The 21,758-nt window shown below is 35.3% G+C and overlaps 1 protein-coding gene and 1 long non-coding RNA gene across 7 annotated transcripts in view; one reads left to right on the forward strand and one right to left on the reverse strand.

The window, feature by feature from the left end:
- The window catches only part of CRPPA (CDP-L-ribitol pyrophosphorylase A), a 333,853-nt gene that overhangs the window by 180,108 nt on the left and 131,987 nt on the right, over window positions 1-21,758 (reverse strand). For all 6 annotated transcript variants that reach the window (XM_011731042.3, XM_071094909.1, XM_071094910.1 and 3 more), the window contains exon 6: window positions 15,842-15,939. In XM_011731042.3, coding sequence (XP_011729344.2) covers window positions 15,842-15,939 — 98 coding nt within the window. The remainder of the gene's footprint in view (window positions 1-15,841; window positions 15,940-21,758) is intronic.
- Window positions 2,635-21,758, forward strand: part of LOC105475618 (uncharacterized) — a 45,539-nt gene continuing 26,415 nt past the window's right edge. Inside the window, exons 1-2 of the long non-coding RNA XR_011622198.1 lie at window positions 2,635-2,710; window positions 3,988-4,079. This is a non-coding gene — a long non-coding RNA (uncharacterized lncRNA). The remainder of the gene's footprint in view (window positions 2,711-3,987; window positions 4,080-21,758) is intronic.

Consider the following 21,758-nt stretch of genomic DNA (forward strand, 5'->3'; position numbering starts at 1 on the left):
TGAAGGACTAAAAGCATGAATGTTTTATTAAAATGGAATAATATGCATGTCATTTTAAATTATGTAATTTTAGTGAATGCAAACCAAATGCAGTAAAACCAAAAGTATTGCTAAACTTCAGATAATTCATTTCCAAGAAGTATAATTTCTAAAGGTTAAGAAGAGATGCTATGGGCAGGATAAAGACACTATACTCTTAATAACTCACTTCTTTTTATAAGTCAGTATTCACTGACTTCCTTCTGTGAGAGAAGGAGAGAGCACATTTTAAGTTCTACCCATAGCCTAGGTCTGGTCAATCATGTTGTTTTAAATCTAAAATGTTTATTAGATTCTTATTCTATTTTGTGGCCATAATTAACATTAGACATTATCTAGCTTCAAGGAAAGTGACTTAAAATTTCCCCCAATTCTAAATTTTTCATTTAATTCACATCATTAGATGAATATGTACAAGTAGTGGGTTGTTTTGGAGCAATTTTTTTTTTTAACAAAAACGGTAAAAGTTTTAGGTTCCTTGAGTTATCTTAATGAAATAATTTTTGCCCCCATTACAAGGTCTGGGAGATCCACGGGAAGGGTTTAGAAGACATCAGCCTGATTATCATCTGCACTTACTTTCTTGACTGTTACTTTTAAAAACGTCTGCATTAAGTGGGCCCCTCATGTTTGTTTGATTACTGTTAATTTTGCTTGTTTTCTATTGTTTTTAAAGCAATGGAGAAGGAAGATTTTTGTGAATAATCTTTATCATATTCACCTGGCTGTCACTATTATTTTTAAGCACTTTAAGGAATTATTTCATTTTTATATGTACATCTTTAGACAAAAGGAAAGTATTCCCTAACTATTAAGAGTATTTTAAGTATTCCTAGAAGAGCTTCATTTTTCTCATTAAGAACATGCAATTATATATATATATATTACATGTATATGTGTGTCATTCCCATTAGATTAAATCTAAAATAGTGACTTTGACATTAAAGCCCTTCATAGTCTACTTATATTCTACCTCTTCAAATCCTAGGCACCCATTCCACTCTTCAACACAAATATTCTTAAACTCTGAAGAAATTTTTCTCTATTGTCACAAATACTGGGCTCATTCATACCTACGACAACTTCAGCCCATATTGACTTCAATATCTACTTGCTTCTTCAAAGCTGTTATGTATTTCTTAAACTAACAGTTAATAAGATGTACACTCTTAGAATATATAATGTAGGCCAAGCGCGGTGGCTCATGCCTGTCATCCCAGCACTTTGGGAGGCCAAGGTGGATGGCTCACCTGAGGTCAGGAGTTCAAGACCAGCCTGGCCAAGATGGTGAAACCCTATCTCTACTAAAAATACAAATATTAGCCGGGTGTGGTGGTGGATGCCTGTAATCCCAGCTACTCAGGAGGCTGAGGCAGAGAATTGCTTGAACCTGGGAGGCAGAGGTTGCAGTGAGCTGAGTCACGGGACTGCACTCCAGCCTGGGCAACAGAGTGAAACTCCATCTCAAAAAAAAAAAAAAAAAGAATGTACAATATAGATATATGGAAAGCACAATGCCCAGCCACATAGTGTTCTTGTAATTGTAATTAAAATATATTTGTTCACTTACATGATACATTTAAAACTGCACTTAAAGTCAGTCTTCGCTAATTGCCCATAGACTAAGACAGAAATGCATACACAATATTTACATAAAAGTTATCAAATATTAGTATTTTTGTACTCTTGAAAAACCAAACTGTATTTTTTCCTTCTTGAAATTGAGACTCTTAATAATTGATCCCAGTTCAGTGTAGTTCTTTTAGTCATACTGCTTTCCTCCCAACCAGAAAACAATCAACATTTTCCATGCTTCAGTAAAGAAACTTAGATTTTACCTAAATATAGCAAAGGTATCTGTGACACTTTTAATCAACAAAGACCACATTAGACAATGCTATTAGGTTGTTTATATATAAAAAAAAAAATTCCTATGGCATCATGATATGCTGTCATTCCTGATGTTTCCACACTCAAATACAACAAATGGAACAATCTGCTGGCTAGAACTTCTTCTGTAAATATTTTGGTTCAAAGGACATTTAAACAAAATTTAAAACAACCTTCCAATGTGTTCAGTAAATTAAAGTACAACAACAAAAAATCAAACTTTCCTTACATCATAACAAATAAGAGTTTAGGAAAGATTTACCATAAACTAAATGCAAACATCTGTGTATTCACAATATTAATACTATACAAAGCATTGATATTAGGAATAAAGATGGATTGTCAAAAAAGTTTTCATTTCAAAAAGCATTAAGGCCTAACTAAGGCTGAAAGGTTTTGGTTCAATTCCCATGAGTCAGAGGTTCAACCTCTATGTGTTTCTGAAAAGTCAATCATCTTTTTACAGAAAAAGTTGGCTGGGTCATCTCTTGAGTCTGAATCTGCCAACTTCTAGCCTTTCTACCATTCAAACAATGGCACTAATATAGGTATAAACAAGTGACTTGTAGAGACATGTATTTTCTTTCCACTCTGTGAACATGACAACAATTAACATCCCTTTTTGTCTATCTAGCATTCAGCATTTACTATTTCTTAGAATAAGCTTTTAAGTTTTTCTTTTTGTATGTGTGTGTATGTGTGTAGTAAAGAGCATGGACTTTGGTACCAAGATCACTGGGTTTAAATCTATCTCTGGAACATCGTTGCTGTGTGACTTTGGGTAAGCTACATAAGCCCTGTGGCTTGGTTTACTCCTCAGTAAAATGAGTACATCATAGAATTGATATGAGGATTGGCTAAGTTAGTATGTGAAGGGTAAGGGTTAACTTTTCCAAGATGTCTTCTCTATAGCTTGTCCTCGTAGAAGGCTTTAAAGAAGTCAATCCTGGTAGAGTTGTGAGCTAATAAATAAATTGGGTTACCAGTCAGCTACGTTGTAGAAGCTATAGCCTGCTAACCGTGAATCATAAGCTGGTGGATCATACCAGTGGCCCTCCACTTCATGACCTGCCACCATAGGACTTAAACCCTAGCTAGCTGGTCATACTAAAGCAGGTTTGATACTCTCCTAATCCCAGACACTGGGTAGGCAGAATAGTACTATAACCAAGGTTCTGAGACATTGCACTGCTATTGGATCCCAATCTCTTATCACACAAGAGAGTGGTGCTTCCCTCACTATGCAACTTAAAAGTCCCAGCACAAAGACTGGAGTCTAACATTCAGCCCAGAAGATCCATTTGCAGTGCTACATAATGCAGTGGACACTGCCTCTGTCTGAGTCCAAGGACTTTTCCCAGCAACTGCTGTTCCAGAAAGTCTAAAGTCTAACGTGTATGCTGTCAAGTCATTCATCTTTGAATATATGTAAAGACCCAATAACATTCATGTTTTGGTCACCTAATGCACAGTGCTTTATTAAATGCTTGCTGTTATAACTCTACTCACTTCTTAACTTCCACTTTTAGAGGACCCTTTAAATCATATCTCCATTATCCCTTTACATTTAATATATTGTATTTATTGAGGCTTTATAACTTTCCAGAATCTGTGCTAAATACTTTCAACAATTATCTTGTTAAAACTGCATAGTACACCTATGCACAGGCAGGTATTATCATCCTCATGTTATAAAGCCGCACAGGCACAAAAGTTTAATCAAAGATTACACAGCCAGTAAGGGGCTAGCACTCAGACTCAGGCCTGTTGAAACTCCCAGGTCCACATACACAACCTCCAAAGCACACTGGACATCAGTGTTACTCTAGGTACTATTACCTTGTCACAGACATCACAAGACCCTTACCCAGAGAGGAGTGATTCTACATGTCCCAAAGTTAACTCCAGGGGGAAGGGGTGCGGGGGAGGAACATGTATTCTGGAGAAAGTCAGTTAAGTACTAACAATCTTAATTGCCAGTGTACACATTCCCTTAACAGTGATGTTTCTGGGTCCTGGATAGGGTAGAAAGTACTTAAGAAGTGTCCTCCAATTCAGTCTTCAGATTTGATGTCGAAGTAATATCAAGTGCTTCTCACCCACTGCATTAAACGTGTGCTGAGCCGTTGGTGGTAGAAGACATTATTGTGGTAAGTCTTCCTTTGTGCATCCCTCTCTCACTGTTAAAACTCATGTTGAAAACCAACTATTGTTCTGATGCAACATTACAAGGACCACGGAATGGAAAATGACAAGCTCTAATGCTAACAAACCTTGAGCACCTAACACAAATAATTTAAAGCTCCTGTTTTATTTTTTTTTTTATTTTTTATTTTTTGAGACAGGGTTTTGCTCTGTCACCCATGCTGGAATGCAGTGGTGTCATCTTGGCTCACTGCAACCTCCACCTCTTGGGTTCAAGTGATTCTCCTGCCTCAGCCTCCCAAGTAGCTGGGATTACAGGTGCCCACCACCATGCCTGGCTAATTTTTGTATTTTTAGTAAAATGGGGCTTTCACCATGTTGGCCAGGCTGGTCTCGAATCTCTGACCTCAGGTGATCCACCTGCCTCAACCTCCCAAAGTGCTGGGATTACAGGCAGGAGCCACCACACCCAGCCCCGTTTTATTATACATCCAAAGTTATATAGTATCAACACAAAGTGTAAAGCTGCAAAATACCACCCTGCTCCTTTTTCTGTTGAGCTTTCATGACAGATTATACTATAACTAAAAGACAATGTGTAGTAGATGGGAAATGACTGGCATTAACTCATAAATCATGTTTGGCAGGCATGTTCTGTCCTATTAGCAGAAATCACTAATGATATGTGAAAAAGATACAAACAGTAATATAATCCTTTTATATGTATTAGTAATGCATAAAACATTTGCAAGCTGAGAATTGGCAAGTTAAAATGAACAAATCCTATCTGTCTTAATTAAAAATAAAACAAAATCACAAAGAACAGAGTATCTTAGCCATTGATAGATTAATATAATTTCATTCATTTGACCAATATTTATTGATAGCTACAAGCCAGACACTAAATTGTATACTGAGACCATGTCAATGACTAGACAGGTTTCTTCCCTCAAGAAGTTTGTAGCCTAATGGGAAAAAGAAATAAATTTTAGATGTGTGTTTCTCGAATTTCAATGTCCATGGGAATTCATGAGAATCCTGTTAGAAATGCAGATTTTAATTCTTTTAGATTTGGGGTAAAGCTAAGAATAAACATTTCTAAGAAGCTTCCAGTTGATACTGATATAACTGTTGCCTGGATCACACTCTGAGCCAGAACAAGGTTCTATCATTTGAATCCACATTAATCTAAAAGCCCTCTCTCATTTGGAGTAGATATTTACTGAGGAGTGTGTCCTATTCTAGCAAATGAAAGACAATTGCAACCTTACTGAACTAAAGCCATTGCCTTTATCTTTATTACATCTATTGGTATGGCAAACATAAATGACTAACATTAAACAATTCATTAATTCAACTTTTTTCCTTCAAATTCTTGCTAAGTTTACAACATAATTTAATTTAAATGCATAAAGTTTTCATTTTTCCTAATAAAGACACTGCCTAAATGTAGTCTGCCTTCAGAATCGGTTGGTTCCACAGCTAAGGATTCGAGCATGGGTCAAAAACATTTGAAAAACAAAAATAAATAATAAAAATACAAATTTATAAAAATACAGTGTAACTATACAGCATTTATATTGTATTAGAGACTGTATGTAATCTGAAGATGATTTAACGTATACAGGAGGATGTATATAGGTTATATGTAAATACTATTTCATTTTAGGTAAGGGATTAGAGCACCCATAAATTGTGGCATTTGTAGAGCAGAAAGGTAAGTCCTGGAACCCCCCTCTAAATTGAGGGACAACTGTATATAGAAGTACAATTGCAGCCTGTTTCCATATTAAAATGATGTGATGATAAAATGACAATCACTTAAATGACATGATTGATTGACACTGTGCTGCAAATGTTACAATTGCTCTCAAAATGTCTAGATAAGAAATATTAAAAAGGTTCTCAACAACCTCCATTTTCCACCTCATTTTTACAAAATGATAGAAAATAAAGAAAATTAAAATCAGCTATAATATGTATGAATAGCTTACCAAAGAGTCCTTTCACATGTAATTCCCAAGAAAATCACGCAAGAGTCTTTCAAGTAATATTCAAACATCATCCCAATATTTGTTCAACCTGAAAACTGCCATCAAACCCTATGTAATAAGCAAACTATTTTTCATTAAGGTATATTCCTCTTGTATGAGAAGTATACTTGCAATATTTATACATAAAATTTCCCTCTCATACAACTTTCCCATTATGACTTATTAGTAGCCTGTTGAATATACATTGTTTAGCTTAGAGGTTAAAAATATTTAAAAAATACTAAGGATAAATTACATTTTGAATTTGTTGTGACTTGTTTCAGAACTATGTATATACCACAGAATATTTTTTAAACAGTATATTTCTAGACAATATAAAAAATAGATTCAAATATCAACATAGAATCTTACTGCAAATTCTACAGAATACATTTTAAAAATATTACTTATGGCTTATCTTCTTCACTTCACTAAGAAGGTCCCCTCTGCAGTGCTCATTTCTCCATCACTGTCTTTCTTTCCTGACAGAAGGCTGCTCACCACCAATTTCATCACTGTTGCTAACTCCAGCTCATCTAATCTCTGCAACATCTGCTACCAACACCTTCTCTTCCCTCCTTTTGTGAACATAGTTTTTTCTTCTGGTTAGAAAATCAGTTCGACCTTCTTGGGTATGCTTTGTGTTTTAAACTCTTCTCAACCGGTCCCATGATTGATGGATGATGGCCAGAGGCTACCTCTTTATCTCCAGCAACATATTTGGCTGTTGGCCAGGTAGAGAGGTACTCCAGGAGCTTGCCGGTTCATCATGCTCTCATCTTTAATCACAACTATTTATCTGGCTCCTTCCATCTCCACAGCACTATGTGAGGGATCAGTGATAAGAGATGGTGAAAGAGATGTGCAAACGGATAAATAATAAGCAGGATATGCAGAATGACACAACTATTGATGAGTAATTTAGGAGATCTAATAACTAAAAAAAAATGATTCGGGACAACTTCATGGAAAGAGTAATCAACTAAGCCTTAAAACATAAAATTGACAAATAGAGAAGGCATGCAATCCAGTAGAATAGAGTGCAAGAGTTAGAAGACTAATCGCTTCAAAACATGTTGAGCCACAACAGCAATAGCATTGTGACAAAAAGTTCAGTGTAGAGAGCAGAAGATCTTAAATGACGGATCAAGCTGTATAGACTTTTTTTTAACCCTCATATGCTGAATAGTCATTTAAGGTATATAATGCCAACGTAAGAGAGAAAGATAAAGATTTTTTTTTTAACACAAGTTGTAGGCCTTGGAAAGAAGGTCTCTGGTAACAAGATAACGAATAATTTACTGTGGTTATAAGCTCAAAGTGGTATATTTGATTCAGTTGTCCCAGAACCACCAAAACCTTGGAACCATTGTTAAGCTAAAGCTACCAGAACAACAAAATAATCTATTTTGTGGCATTATAAAGTAAAATTATACTACACACAAACACTTGACATAAAACACATTTCCAAACTCAATTATTAGGGATAACATAAGCATAAAAAGATGCTTTGCAGACATCATGTATCCTATAACTGGAGAAAAAAAAATTAATGAAATGAAGTGAAATCACTGAGTTCTGAAACTACATCTCAATTTAAATAGCATAAGCAATTTAGTATATAACATTCTTCAAAATCAATTGCTGACGGTTAACTATAATCTACATACAAAAACAACTTTGGCAACTTTTTATATCAATTTTCCTCTGAACATATTTACTTTCTGTGTAAAATCAAAAAAAAAATTCCTGAATTAAAGGCTAAGACTTGACTTTATCAATACATGCCCAAAAATTGATGGTGGTTGGTTTCTGTTTTTATTTCATAAGCTTAGTATAATGGTTGTCCAGAACTTGTAAGCAATGACCTCATTTCTAAGCAGACAAGATGCAAAAGACCGTTTTTACAGATTAACCATCTGGTTCCTTTAGGAAGAGTAATATTTCAACAGGTTCCTGTATTTCAAGAATATAAACAATTAAAAAGATGAAGATACGTGAAATATACAAAGAAAAAAATAGAGAAAATAGCATTTAAAGCAAATCATCCTAGCTCCCTCAATTAATATTTTAAAACCATGACAATCAGTCATTAATATAAACTTAATTTTATTTAATACAACATGAATGTAATTCATACCACCTTCTGCAACTAGGTGGTCTATCATTTTGGAGTTTCTTTCCACCTCTGGAGAATTGTTCAGGAAATCTGGCTAACATACCAAATAAACCAAATGAATTCAATAAGATGGTTTTTGGCTAGTTTCTGTATTCTTGTATACACATGCATGCACCACATAAATGTGGTACCATTCAGAGTGAGAGGTGCAAGAGAAAAAAAGGAGCTTTCCAGTGTTATTTCATTGTTGACTATACAGTATTCAGGTGCAAACAAATGAAAAGCCTGTATATTCAGACTAAATATAATATGTATCAAAATAAGCATAAAATAACTGTTTTGGATAGGTCTTAGGATACTGCTGTGGCTTAATTTGCTTTGTTTATCTTCTCTCTGCTTTTCTTTATTGCATGTGCTATTTTTGATGTTTTGTTTGACTAATATGTCATACAGTGAATTTACTGAGGTCTATAATAAAAGGCATAGATCCATACACTGGACACAACCTTGAGGGCAAAAGAAAAAAAAAAAAAAAAACTAAGTACCATAGAACAGCCTCAACAAAATCAAAGCATGCTTTACACATGATTTTCAGTTACACCCTGCTTGTCATTTGTGATTACTCAAAACAATAATTAAATTATGTGCTCCAGGAAACAGGAAGGAGTGGATAACCAAAATATGTGAAAAGCCCCTACAGTCCCTGTTTGTTAAAAGTATAGATCAGCATTCTTTAGGAGTTCCATTCTTTTATTACAGGAGTGAATATTGGGTTGAACCCACTTATATGCATTTAAGGTGACATGATGTATGAAAACAAATACTGCAGAGGTTTCCTCTGTAGAACTGTATTTTTAAGAGGGAGCAGCCAAAATAATCTTCTTGTAAAGATAAAGTGGATCATGTCATTTTCAAATAAAGTCTTCTCTCACTTCATTTTCCCCTTAAAACAATATATAAATGATAATAGTAGCAATGGTAACAGTAGAAGTGGTGAACTCAACATAAAAAGCCTACAAGGCTGTCTCTGGGTCTGTCCCCAGCTCTTTTCTTGTCTCCTTCTACTCCCACTTCCACTCCATTTCCATCTCCAACCACAGACGCTTTCTTTCTGTGCCCCAACGAAGCTCTTTATGTGCCTTTCACATACTGTTACTTCTGGTTTGTTCTTTAAATCGATAATTATTATCCTTAAAGGCTTAAGTTAAATACCACGTCTGCCAAGAGATTTCACTTACTGCCTTCCACTCCCAATCTAAGTCACTTTCTCTGGCTCTTTTATATAAGCACAGTTAGGTTTTCCTTAGAATATTCATCACAATTTGACATTTTAATTTGCATTCGTTTACTTTTTTATCCCCAACTGGACAATATGCTCCTTGGAAATAGGAAATCATACTTGTTCAGTTCAACTTCCCATATCTAGTGAGTATATCATGATAGGCATTTATTATTTGGTAAATAAACTAGAGAATTTAGGAATAAAAGACTAATCACATCTTCCTACTTATAAATTCCTTACTACCTTCAGTTCAGTATGTAGTATAAACTATTTTGGATATTTACTGAAAATTGGGAAGAAGTGAGAGAGGTCCCTTTACAACTGTCTACTACCACCCTGATCTATCTCTGGAGAGCTCTATCTCCAAAGCTGGTAAGGTCTGTGAAATACTTCAAACTGCTGAGGAAAATGGAAGAGGAAAATAGCAAGACTGACAGCAAAGCCCTGTCCTTTAAGAATCAGTGAAAAGTGCCTGTGAATGGGGGAAAAAGGAAAGGTGCCTCTCCCCAAGTTAGCTCTTTACTTAACTTTTTAACAACCTCTTCCAGGTATTTGGTGTTCATCATTAAAGTTAGATGTTTGGTTCACCTGTAAGGTATGTTGCAAAATTCTAGTATAGATAATTACAATAAACATATCCAATCTTTTCCCTTAATTTCAAAGGAAAACATTTTTTCTTTTCATGTTAACAAAACAATCCTCCCATTATGTGTTGAGAAGCTCCACACCCACACTGATCTGCCCTACAGATGCCAGGATTTCAATAGTGGTGACATCATCCTTTTTACACATTCTTTCAAAGTAGGATGAAAGCTTTGAGAGGTGAAAATGTTAGAATACATTGCATTTTGTGTTTGTAAGTTATTAAGCTGAAAAATGTCATGAGATAAATTTACCTTCATAAAGGAAGAGAAAAAGTATATAAAACTAGATAAATCCTTTCCCAAGGGGATGTCTTTCAGACATTAGGTATTAGCCCTTTGCCAAACTTAAAAATCTCAGTCTTTTATCTCACCTTTCCTTAGAAGAATATTAATTAGTAGAGACCATTTTGAATCAACTAGCATCTATATTCACTAGTTACATGATATTAGGCAAATCAAACTGCAAGTTTCCGTATTTCTATTTGTAAAATAAAAGGGGGAAATCATAGGATTATTTTAAAGAGAAAAGAACTGCATAGTACTGATACAGACAGGAGGCAGGGAAATACTGAGTAGAAGAGGGCAGTCCCTGGTGAGGGCCACACCCTTAAGCCTGGGTACTGTGACCCAAAGTGAGAACATGCATTCCTGTTTTCCCACACAAATGCTGCTTTTTGGACTGCCCTGCCTCCCATCCTGTACCCATAAAAAACCCCAGGCTCCACTAGCAGAGTGGTGTCAGAGGGGCAGCAGAGTGGAACAGAAGAGGCTAGAAGAGAAGCAGTAGCTGTCAAAAAGAAGCAGTTTGACTTCAGAGGGACAGCTTGAAGGTGAGATTTCAGAAGGACAGCTTGACAGTAGGACCTCAGAGAAGAGTTCAGCAGGGGACAGCCAAACTCCAGGGGAAGACCACCTTTCCACTCCATCCCCTTTCCAGCACCCCATCCCACTGAAAGCCACTTCCACTCCTCAATAAAATCCTCCACATTCACCACCCTTCGATTAACTGATGCGGCCTGATTCCTCCCAGATGCCGAACAAGAACTCTGGTACCAAGAGGGCTGGTGCAAAAGGCTGTCATCCTGACCCTCCACTGAGCTGTTAAACATTTAAGCTGTTTGTAGAGAGCAAAGGTAAAAGAGCACAATGTAACACATGTCTTCTGGGGCTTCAGGGGTCATGGATACCCCACTAGATGCTGTCATGGAGCCACATGAAGTTCTATTCCTGCCAGCGTGCCCAGAAGCACTTGTCCTGGCCCCTCTACCCGCTCACCTGCATGCTTCCCCCGTCCCATGAGAGGTTAAGAGGTTAATGAGCCAACCCCTTAGCCAGTCCTATGAAGGTGTCAGGGAAACTACCCATTTCAGTACTACTCCTGACACTGCATAATCAGTGTTGTGACTGTTTCTTTTTCTTTTTAAAAAAATTTTAATTTAATTTAATTTAATTTAATTTAATTTTTTGAGACGGAGTCTCTCTCTGTCACCCAGGCTGGAGTGCAGTGGTGTGATCTCAGCTCACTGCAAGCTCTGCCTCCAGGGTTCATGCCGTTCTCCTGCCTCAGCCTCCCAAGTAGCTGGGACTACAGGCGCCCACCACCACGCCCGGCTAATTTTTTATATTCTTAATAGAGACGGGGTTTCACCGTGTTAAGCCAGGATGGTCTCAATCTCCTCCCCTCGTGATCTGCCCGCCTCGGCCTCCCAAAGTGCTGGGATTACAGGCATGAGCCACCGCACCCAGCCTGTTGTGGCTGTTTCTAAGAGAAAGCATTCTCTTAAGTCTGTGTGGTATAACAGGTTTTTAAACTTTTAATTCTTTTTAACCAAATTAGAAGCCAGGGAAGGCTTAGCAGGAATGATATCTCCTTTCAAGGTGAACCAAGATTCTCTGAGTAAAATAACAGGACATCCAAAGTTCAGTTTTAGAAGTTCTACATTAGCTATTCATTAAAAATAAATAAAAAGTCTAATTTATCTCCAAAAAGGAAGATATTACAATTAAGAAATTTTTGAGGAACGGTGATTTTCTCACTTTTGAATATATGAATACTTCTTAGTTTTATTATATGAAGGAAATCCCTAACTTCAAGTCAAACCTAATTTTTTAAAAATTCCAAATTTGCTATGTCTATCTATATTTATAGACGAATTCAATACTTGAAATTAAAAGAGAAATGTAAGTGCTCTTTAAAAATTATAAATGGCCAGGAGAGCACACAAAGAATAAAGGGGAAAAAGATTCTGGAACCCTAGAAATATCATTTTAGTCTTTGAATCTCTGCAGACCCTTCATAAAAACAGAAAAGGCAAGGAGGATATCAAAACCAAAAACCTACAGACATTATCTACTATAAAACCAATATTTGGGAGGCTGAGGCACGAGAATCATTTGAACCTGGGAGGCGTACGTTGTGATGAGCTGAGATCATGCCACTGCACTCCAGCCTGGGCAACCGAGTGAAACGGTGTCTAAAAAAAATAATATTAGTGGGTAGGGATAAATTGGTAGCACATATAAAGACACACACAGTTTAAGAAACTGTAGGAAAAAATGGGAGTAAACCAAAAAAGACAGAAAGCAACAAAATCATCATCAGATACTTTCTGGATACCTTAGCAGGCCATTCCATTCTGGGAATAGCAACAAAAACTAGCTGAAAAATGTCATGAGATAAATTTACCTTTATAAGAGAAGACAAAAAGTATATAAAACTAGATAAATCCTTTCCCAAGGGAGGATTTTTCCCTTTCCCAAGGGATAAATCCTTTGTAGATAGATAAATCCCTTTCCCAAGGGATAAATCCTTTGTAGGCTTTAATTCAAAGTTGAAAACAAAGAAGCCACATGAAGGTTCTCTGCTAGGGATATCTGGGGGTATGGGTCCAAAGCACATTCAAAACCAATAAACAGAAGCACCCTAGTATGTTAAAGCACCAACCTGAGAAGTCTAGATGGACCAAAAGAGGTGCACTAGGAACAAAGGAAAGACAAAGTACAGGCAAAGCACGGACACAGAGGTGTTATTTTGACTTATCCCTTCCTCCTAAAACTAGAGAAAGCTCTTTTACTTAAAAAGGAACAATAGGGCTAGGTGCAGCAGCCATGCCTGTATTTCTGCCCTTTGGGAGGCCAACGTGAGAGGATCACTTGAGGCCAGGAGTTTCAGACCAGCCTGGGCAAGATATGGAGACTCCTCTCTCTACAAAAAGGAAAAAAAAAAAAAATTAGCTGGGCATTGCAGTGTGTGCCTGTGGTCCCAGCTACTCTGGAAGATGAGGTGGGAGGATCGCTTGAGCCCAGGAGGCCAAGGCCAAGGCTACAGTGAGCCATGATAGTAGCAGTGCACTGCACCCTGGGTGACAGAGCAAGACCCTGTCTCAAAAATATATATATTATTTGATATATTAATGACAGAAAGAAAAAGAAAAGACTAAAAAGCAAAATAATATCCCTACAGGAAACACATGCACATCAGAAACACCCAGTCATAAAGTAAATAAATACTGTAACCCAATATTTAATAAGCTAAAAGAAATTAAGAAAATGACAACTATAAAAGTCAGACTTGGAATAACTTAGAAACAAGGTGATGAGAAGAGAAAAAATTTAAAAAATATTTCAGAAATGAAGACTAAATTAGAAAAAAACACAAAAGGTAATGACTGAACAGAAATAAAAGATGGAAAGTAAGAAAATTAAGAAGAAATTAAGAGATTAGAAAAACTCAAGAGAAGGTAATAGCTGTAGATGGCCAAAGAACATGTAAGCTTCAGGCAACAGGAATCTCTGAAGAAAACTGAAGTAACCAAACAGAAAATACTGAAGAAATAATGTCATACAAAAATATTTGAAACTACACAGAAGAATCTACTATGTACCTAGCAATATCAGCCAAAATGACCATAATTAAGAAACCTGTAGTAAAACAAATGGACTTTAAAGGAAAAGAATTATTTGAGCATCCAGGCAAACAGACTAAATCACTTATAAAACAAAGAAAGTCAGATTTTCATCACACTTGACCAAAATACTTTATGACAAAAGAAAATAGATTGGCATATCGAAGATACTCAACAAAAAATTACTGAATCAAGATTGTTTTTAATCTAGCCAAAACCACCTTGAAGATTTTGAGCAAAAGAATAATTTTATTCACATGGAAGAACTTGGGAATACTGTGCCCATGAGCCCTCACTAGAACATCTATTGCAGGATTAGTTCCAGAAAACCGAAATGATTTTTAAGATATCAACATAAGGATTTGTAGTGACTATTACATATATATTTACTTATATGACTAAGAATAATGGTTTGAGGGAGAAAGTATAGTAGGTAATGACATGAATGTAAGAATATATACAGTAGAAAGTTCACTGTCATCTTTCAGCTATAAACTTTAAGTTAAAGCATACTAATTCAAATTAGATTCTTCAGAAAGGAGGAGGTAGAAGACACTGGTTAATTTGTTAATTTTAACAACTCATGTATCTATATAGCACTAAAGTATGAGAACTAACAGTCTGTACTATCTAATACTGTCACACCACTCTGTCAACTTATCATTGAAAGTTTAATTATAGTTCAAATTCATTGAAAACGTACTGCATGCCAGATGCTTCTCTAAGCACTTTAAATATATTCATTTTATTCAACTCACCCAGCAACTGTAGAACGTAGATGTGATTAACATTTTCAATGTACAGACAAGGAAATTAGGAAATAGAGCTGACATCCAAAATACAAGCAGTCTGATATCAGAGCCTGTTCTCTTTCCAACTGCACTATCATGATAAAATTACACAGCTAATGGGTGTGGTGGAGGCTGAGGCAGGAGAATCACATGAACCCAGAAGATGGAGGTTGCAGTGAGCTGAGATCGCACCACTGCACTCCAGCCTCGTGACAGAGTGAGACTCCATCTCAAAAAAAAAAAAAAAAAAAAATTACAAAGCTAAAATGAACTTTTACCCTCTGCTTTTGATGAGAATTATGTACGATGTTAAAAGGTCATCCCATGTTTAACATAAACTCTGATTAGAAGTTATATATTTTAATGAAAACAGGGTAATTAATTAAAATATACAAAAATAAGTTTGGCAACAAAATGCTTGAAAGTTGTCATAAAAATGATTAATGGCAGTGCTTGGTGGTAAAATTATAAAAAGTTCCTATAGACACCCTCACACTTATTGCATCTTCTATTTTCCTAGCCCTAATATTAGATATGAGTTTAACTACGAAGTTGGTCACTTCACATTCACTCGCTTTTCCAAAATCATGATTATTTCACCTTTTGTCATCATGCCTCTTATTTTCCCCCTCCCTCTTCTTAATCTCTCTAATCTTCATAGAGTCTACAAACTTTACTAAGCATCTAGCATGTACTGGCCACCATGCCTCTTAAGACAAGTCTCAGCCTTATTCTGGGGAGTGCAGGCATCAGGCAGGGCTTCCTAAAGGACATCACACATGGAGACTGGAAGAAAATCCGCAAAAGGAATGAAAAGGGTGACGGAGTATGTTTCAGACCCTAACTGCTGGCAGACCAAAGGATCTCATCGAGGCAAAATAATAAGAACATTACGATTAAAGGATTTTTATGTTTTTTTCCAAGAAAGATATCTTTATGCTATAAAAGTTTTTGGCAATCAGAATTTATCAGAATCAGTCTTTGAATACTTACATTTAATTCACTTTTTAGCACTTCTTCAAGAAGATGACCTACATGTTTGTTATCTTCTTTTGAATCCATAACTACACAAATCTCTTGGGAAATTATCTCTGAAATGAAAAAAAAAAAAGTTTTAAGTTTCAAACAAAACATGTAACAAGGCCCTAGGATGCTGAAACATAAACTTACCTGATGTTCTTAGCTGTTGACTAAGAATAGGGAGGTTTTGATTTCAGGCCAAGTGGAGTAATCTGTGTACACAATGAGATGGCCCTGATTCAGTTTATTACCCAAGTCCATAAATCTATCCATTAAACACTCTGTGGGTGAAGAACCAGCCATTGTGCAACTAACAGAAATAAGATATTTTAGGATGCATTCAGAAGGGAGTAACTAGAGGTGACAACCATTTGAAGTTCAGCAATTCAATCCTTCCATGTTTATAAGGAGTCTCCCAGAACCTAACAGATTTCTACTTCTCAAACAGATTCATTCTTTAGGCCATAGGTTATCTCCTGGGCACAGATTCATTGTGCCATCCAGTGCGCTGGTTAAGTACATCGTGTTCCTTGACATTCCTCTAGATTTTCAATTCAATACAATTAATTTCCTGTTTTGACTATTGGAAAAAGCAACTGAAAGGATTTTCTTCACATCTGAAAGACTTGAGATGGTCTGGTTTAACATTTATAAACTACGTGACACAGTGATAGTCATGTCACCTCTGAAAACCCTGCATGCATTCTTCCAAAAGATATGAAGTCCTCCTCTACAGCAGGCAAATCAGAAGGCACCCTAATTCAAGGTAACTTGACCTCTTGTTATCATGATACCAAGTTCAACCATGAGCTGAAGTCTGAGTAGAATTTTTCTTAATCCACATCTTTCTGTCTTATAATTAACACCAATTCTTCTAAGTCTCAGGCATCCTATAGAGAAATTGCCTATATAGCTGCCAGTTAAAGAGCCATTACACAGTATTATATCATGGATTAAGAAAACAAAGTCTAATTTTAAGAAAGCATTCCTGAATCAAAAGTATGTTTAGCTTTTGACCCAACTGCTTCCTACCTGAGCAACTCTAAAATACGATCCATATAAATCACTGATGTAGCAATAGCTAATAATTCTTTCAAGCAAAGCCAGGGAGAACAGGTTACTGAAAATAATATCACCAGTTAATAGCACTGCTATTACTATCTCCTACTTAACAAGAATATTATGTATTCCAGGAGCTATATGCTATATATGAATACGAATCCTCATGATGACCATACAAGATCAGTATCATTCTGAATCTATGTAACAGATTCAGGAAGCTTGAATTCAGAGAAGTAACTTGGCCAAGGCCACAGGGACATGAGTAGTAGAAAAAAGATTCAAATCCAAAAATAAATAAATAAATCTGTATTTCTGAGTTACATGATGCTAATAAAATTCAACATAATTAAAAACACAAATGAATGTTTTAGACAGTAAATGCTATAGAACATCATTGTGGAGAGAGAAACTGGAGACAAGATCAGATAACTCTAAAATACAATGAGCTAGGAGCTCACTCTTGAAAGGGGAATAGGTTTTGCTTAGGAGTGGGAGAAAGGAGCTTTACAAATAATCAGAAATGATAAGAAAGAAACAAGATTTTAATGTGTTTGAGGTAGGTAGTCACATAAACATAATGTGACCAACAACCAAGAGAATTACTTGAAAGCTATATTAATTTGTTTTCACACTCCTGATAAAGATATCTCAGAGACTGGGCAATTTACAAAAGAAAGAAGTTTATTGGACTTACAGTTGCATGTGGCTGGAGAGGCCTCACAATCATGGCAGAAGGCAAAAGGCACATCTCACATCACAGCAGACAAGAGAAGAGAGCTTGTGCAGGGAAACTCCCCTTTTTAAAACCATCAGATCTCATGAGACTTATTCACTGTCATGAGAACAGCATGGGAAAGACCTGCCCCTAATGATTCAATTACCTCCCACAACACATGAGAATTCAGATGAGATTTGGGTGGGGACACAGCCAAACCATATCAAAAGCCATAAAATGATTTAGTAGTGAGTTCTAAAGTGGGATAGTTAGTGAGATCAAATCAAAGGGGTCCTTTGCTGTCTTGGACACTAGAGTGTCCTAGGGCTTTCATTTAGAAGTTAACTCATAAAAACAGTGGCTTTTGAAAACAAAGTTAACCCAAACTTATATATCATGAAATTACATGTTTAGAGAAATCTGGGCTTTGAAATGTCTTAGGCTAAAGCCCCAACAGTTCTATTTCTGAAAGCTCCTCATGAAAACATTAGGAAAACTAAAAAAAAAAAAAAAAAAATGTACAAATACAAAGTAATCTGCAAATGCAACAATTAATGTGATGGTGCCACAAACATTTACATAAATTTGTAAAATAATGTATAACATTTAGATAATTTAATACAAAACAGCATATGTAGGTTTTCCTTGCTTTGTTTCATCATATATCCTTCTTTATAAAATTCTAAGCTCTACCCAGCAAGTGTACAGTAATAAAACTGGTATATTACTACCAACTTACAAAAATGAAATATTTTTAAAAAATGAATTCAAAATCTATTTGTTGGCCAGGCACAGTGGCTCACATCTGTATTCCCAGCACTTTGGGAGGCCAAGGTGGCAGATCACTTGAGGTCAGGAGCTCAAGACCAACCTGGGCAACATGGTGAAACCCCATCTCTACTAAAAACATAAAAATTAGCTGGGCATGGATGGTGCACTCCTGTAGTCCCAGCTACTCAGGAGGCTGAGGAAGGAGAATCGCTTGAACTCGGGAGGCGGAGGTTGCAGTGAGCCAAGATCATGCCACTACACTCCAGCCTGAGCAACAGAGCGAGACTCTGTTTCAAGGGAAAAAAAATCTATTTGGCATTTATCCTATGCCATGTTTCAGTTACCCTAAATAAAAAACATTTGTTGTTTAGCAATCTTTCATTGTCACATAAATTTTTACCATCATTTCCACAAAAACATCTGTTGAGTTTGGTATAGAAATGACATCTTTAAAATAACAAGCCTTCCAATTAACGTGATTTGTCCCCCATGTCCAGAAATCTTTAAGTTTCAATACTGCTTCCAGTGCAGATCCCTTTCATCTTTTGTTAGATTTATTCTTGTTTGTTGATAACGCTATAAATTGATTTTTAATTTCCTATTTGTTGTTATGTACAAAAATACATTTTGATACAGACCTTGTATAGTCAGTAACCTTGCTAAATTTACTTATAAACTGATGTTTTATAGATATTAAATTCTCGGTATATACAAACATGCTGATGAATGATAAAGTTTTATTTCTTTCCAATCTATAATTTTATCTCATAATGAAAATTTTTAAATATTGGCTCTATGCTCATGAAAAAAAATTAGCCTGAAATTCTACTTACTTACAAGGTCCTGTCATATTGTCATTAAACAATTATACTATCCTCACATAATGAGTTGTGTTTTTTTCTACTCTCTAGAAGTGTGCAAGATTGGTGTCATGTCTTCTTTTGAATGGTTTTGTAGAATTCACTGGTAAAAGTCAACTGCTTCTTTGTGGGAGAGCTTTTAATAAAAATTCAGTATCTTAAATGGATGAATGACTATTCACATTCTCTATTTTCTGTCTCAGGATAGTATGGTGTATTTCCCTAAGAATGTGTTCATTTCATCTAAATTCTCATTAACAGTAGTATAATGTTGTTCATAACGTCTTAATGTCTGTAGAGTTGTATTGATTCTTTCTCATTTCTGATACTGATTACTTGAGCTTTCAATATTTTTCATGATCACTCTTGCCAAGGTCTTAACAATTTTATTACTGTCATCCAAGGAAATCATGATTGATTCTGTCTTGTATGTTTGTTTTCTAGTTTATGGGTTCTTGTCATTTTCTTCAGTATTTTCTTCCTTCCACTATCTTTGAGTTTTGTTTGCTGCTTCTCTTTTTAAAAATGTTTAAGTTGCTGACTCTCTTCCTTTTTTCTACTACTTATATTTAAGGCTCTAAATTTTCCTCTAATAACAATTTTAGCTGTACCTCAAACATTGTGATATATTCACTCAATTTAAATGACTTCACATTTAGTTTAAAATATTTCATTGCTTTTCACATCTTTCATTTAGAATCACATTATTAGAAGCATCTAATTTCTATTGTGGTTTCTTATTTCACCTATGGATTACGTAGAATTTTATTGTTTTTATTAGAATGGTATGTAACAAATTACTATAAATTTGGTGGTTTAAACACCATCCCACTAAGTAGTTCACAATGCTACAGGTCAAGAGATGGAGGAGGAGGAGGAGAAGAAAGGGTGATATGGAAAAGGTGAGAGGGGAGTACATGCACAGAAATGATAAAGTAAGTGAGGCAAAATGTAAACAACAAGGTAGGTAAAAGATAGGGAAGCTATTTGTGTTATTCCTGTATCTTTTAGGTTTGAAAGTTATTAAAATAAAAAAGCACCCTCTCCTGAAAACAAAAATTAAGAAAAAATATATGAAGCTATATTAATAGTAGGAGACTTTAAAGTTCACTTCTCTTAAGATAAGTGAGCAAAACATAAGGATGTAGATTCTAGGCAAAGTAACATCATAAGAAACATGGTGGATTTGTTATTGTATTGGTTTCTATATTGTCAGCTAATCTCAGCTATTTGCATTCCACAGGGTCTGCATCTGATAGGCCAATTTCTTACAGTGTCTATGGACCCAATCAATATGTCCTTTACTACTATTGATAAATTCTCACTCTGTCTACATTCAAAGATTAGACCATATACAAAATCATCATCAATTTCTAATGTGATGGTTATCAACTGGTTGCACATCAGAATCAACATAAATATCTTGTTTTCCTTTCATATTTTCAAATACATATGCCTAGTGCACAAACAAGATACTAGCCTATATTTTTGTCCAAAAGTGATTCTGATGTACAGCCAGATTAAAAACCTCTGCTTAGCTATTGCACTGACTTTTTATGATGTGGGAATTATGAAAGGGTTTATCATATAGAACCTTTATAAATATGGTTTCATATATGATACCACATTTATATTTTATATATGTATAGACAGGATCTACTGATCTACCATATATATATATATATATATATATATATAAATGATACTATCTATAGAGATCTACCTATTCATATCTATATTGTATCATATATATGAGTTTTATATGAAAGTTATTTAATAACTTTCAAACTTAAAAGATACAAGAACACAAATAGCTTTCCCTTTATCTACCCAGATTCACTAATATATCATATATGATATATATATGACACTACATAGATGATACTGTATCTATGGGTATAGATAGATTTATATATATATAAATGATACTATCTGTGTGTGTGTGTATATATATATAGATATACTATATATGTGTGTGTGTTTATATATAGTAGGAAATATACATATTCTACTATAGCTTATTACCTAATATGGAATAACTTTGGGGGTAATTTCTCAGTTTTCTTTAATCTTCTGTGTGGCAATTGGAAGATGGTGAGTTTAGTGAGACAGAGCTGTGTTCGTTGCCCATTGCACAGAGACTTTGACATTTCTGACATAAAACTATTTAAAAAACTCAAACCCACACAAACACTACTCTTATGTGCATGTCTCACTGGGTTTTACAATTAAGAAATCTCTAACCTTTATAAAGTTGATATTAAATAAGGTAACATATTTAATAACTACAGATATAGGAGACTTGATAGGCATTCAATAATATTTGTTAAATTGAGGGAAAGACAATTTTTAAAATTTTATACAATTTCAATTCTGTATTGGAACAGATGCTGAAAGTAGCATATTGATACTTTGGCAGCACTTTGCATGTATGAAATGCAAAGAGACAAAAGAACGATTTCTATGCAGAGTCAAATTTTCT

The sequence above is a fragment of the Macaca nemestrina genome, chromosome 4, assembly GCF_043159975.1.
Source record: "Macaca nemestrina isolate mMacNem1 chromosome 4, mMacNem.hap1, whole genome shotgun sequence".
In the NCBI taxonomy this organism is placed as follows: Eukaryota; Metazoa; Chordata; class Mammalia; order Primates; family Cercopithecidae; genus Macaca; species Macaca nemestrina.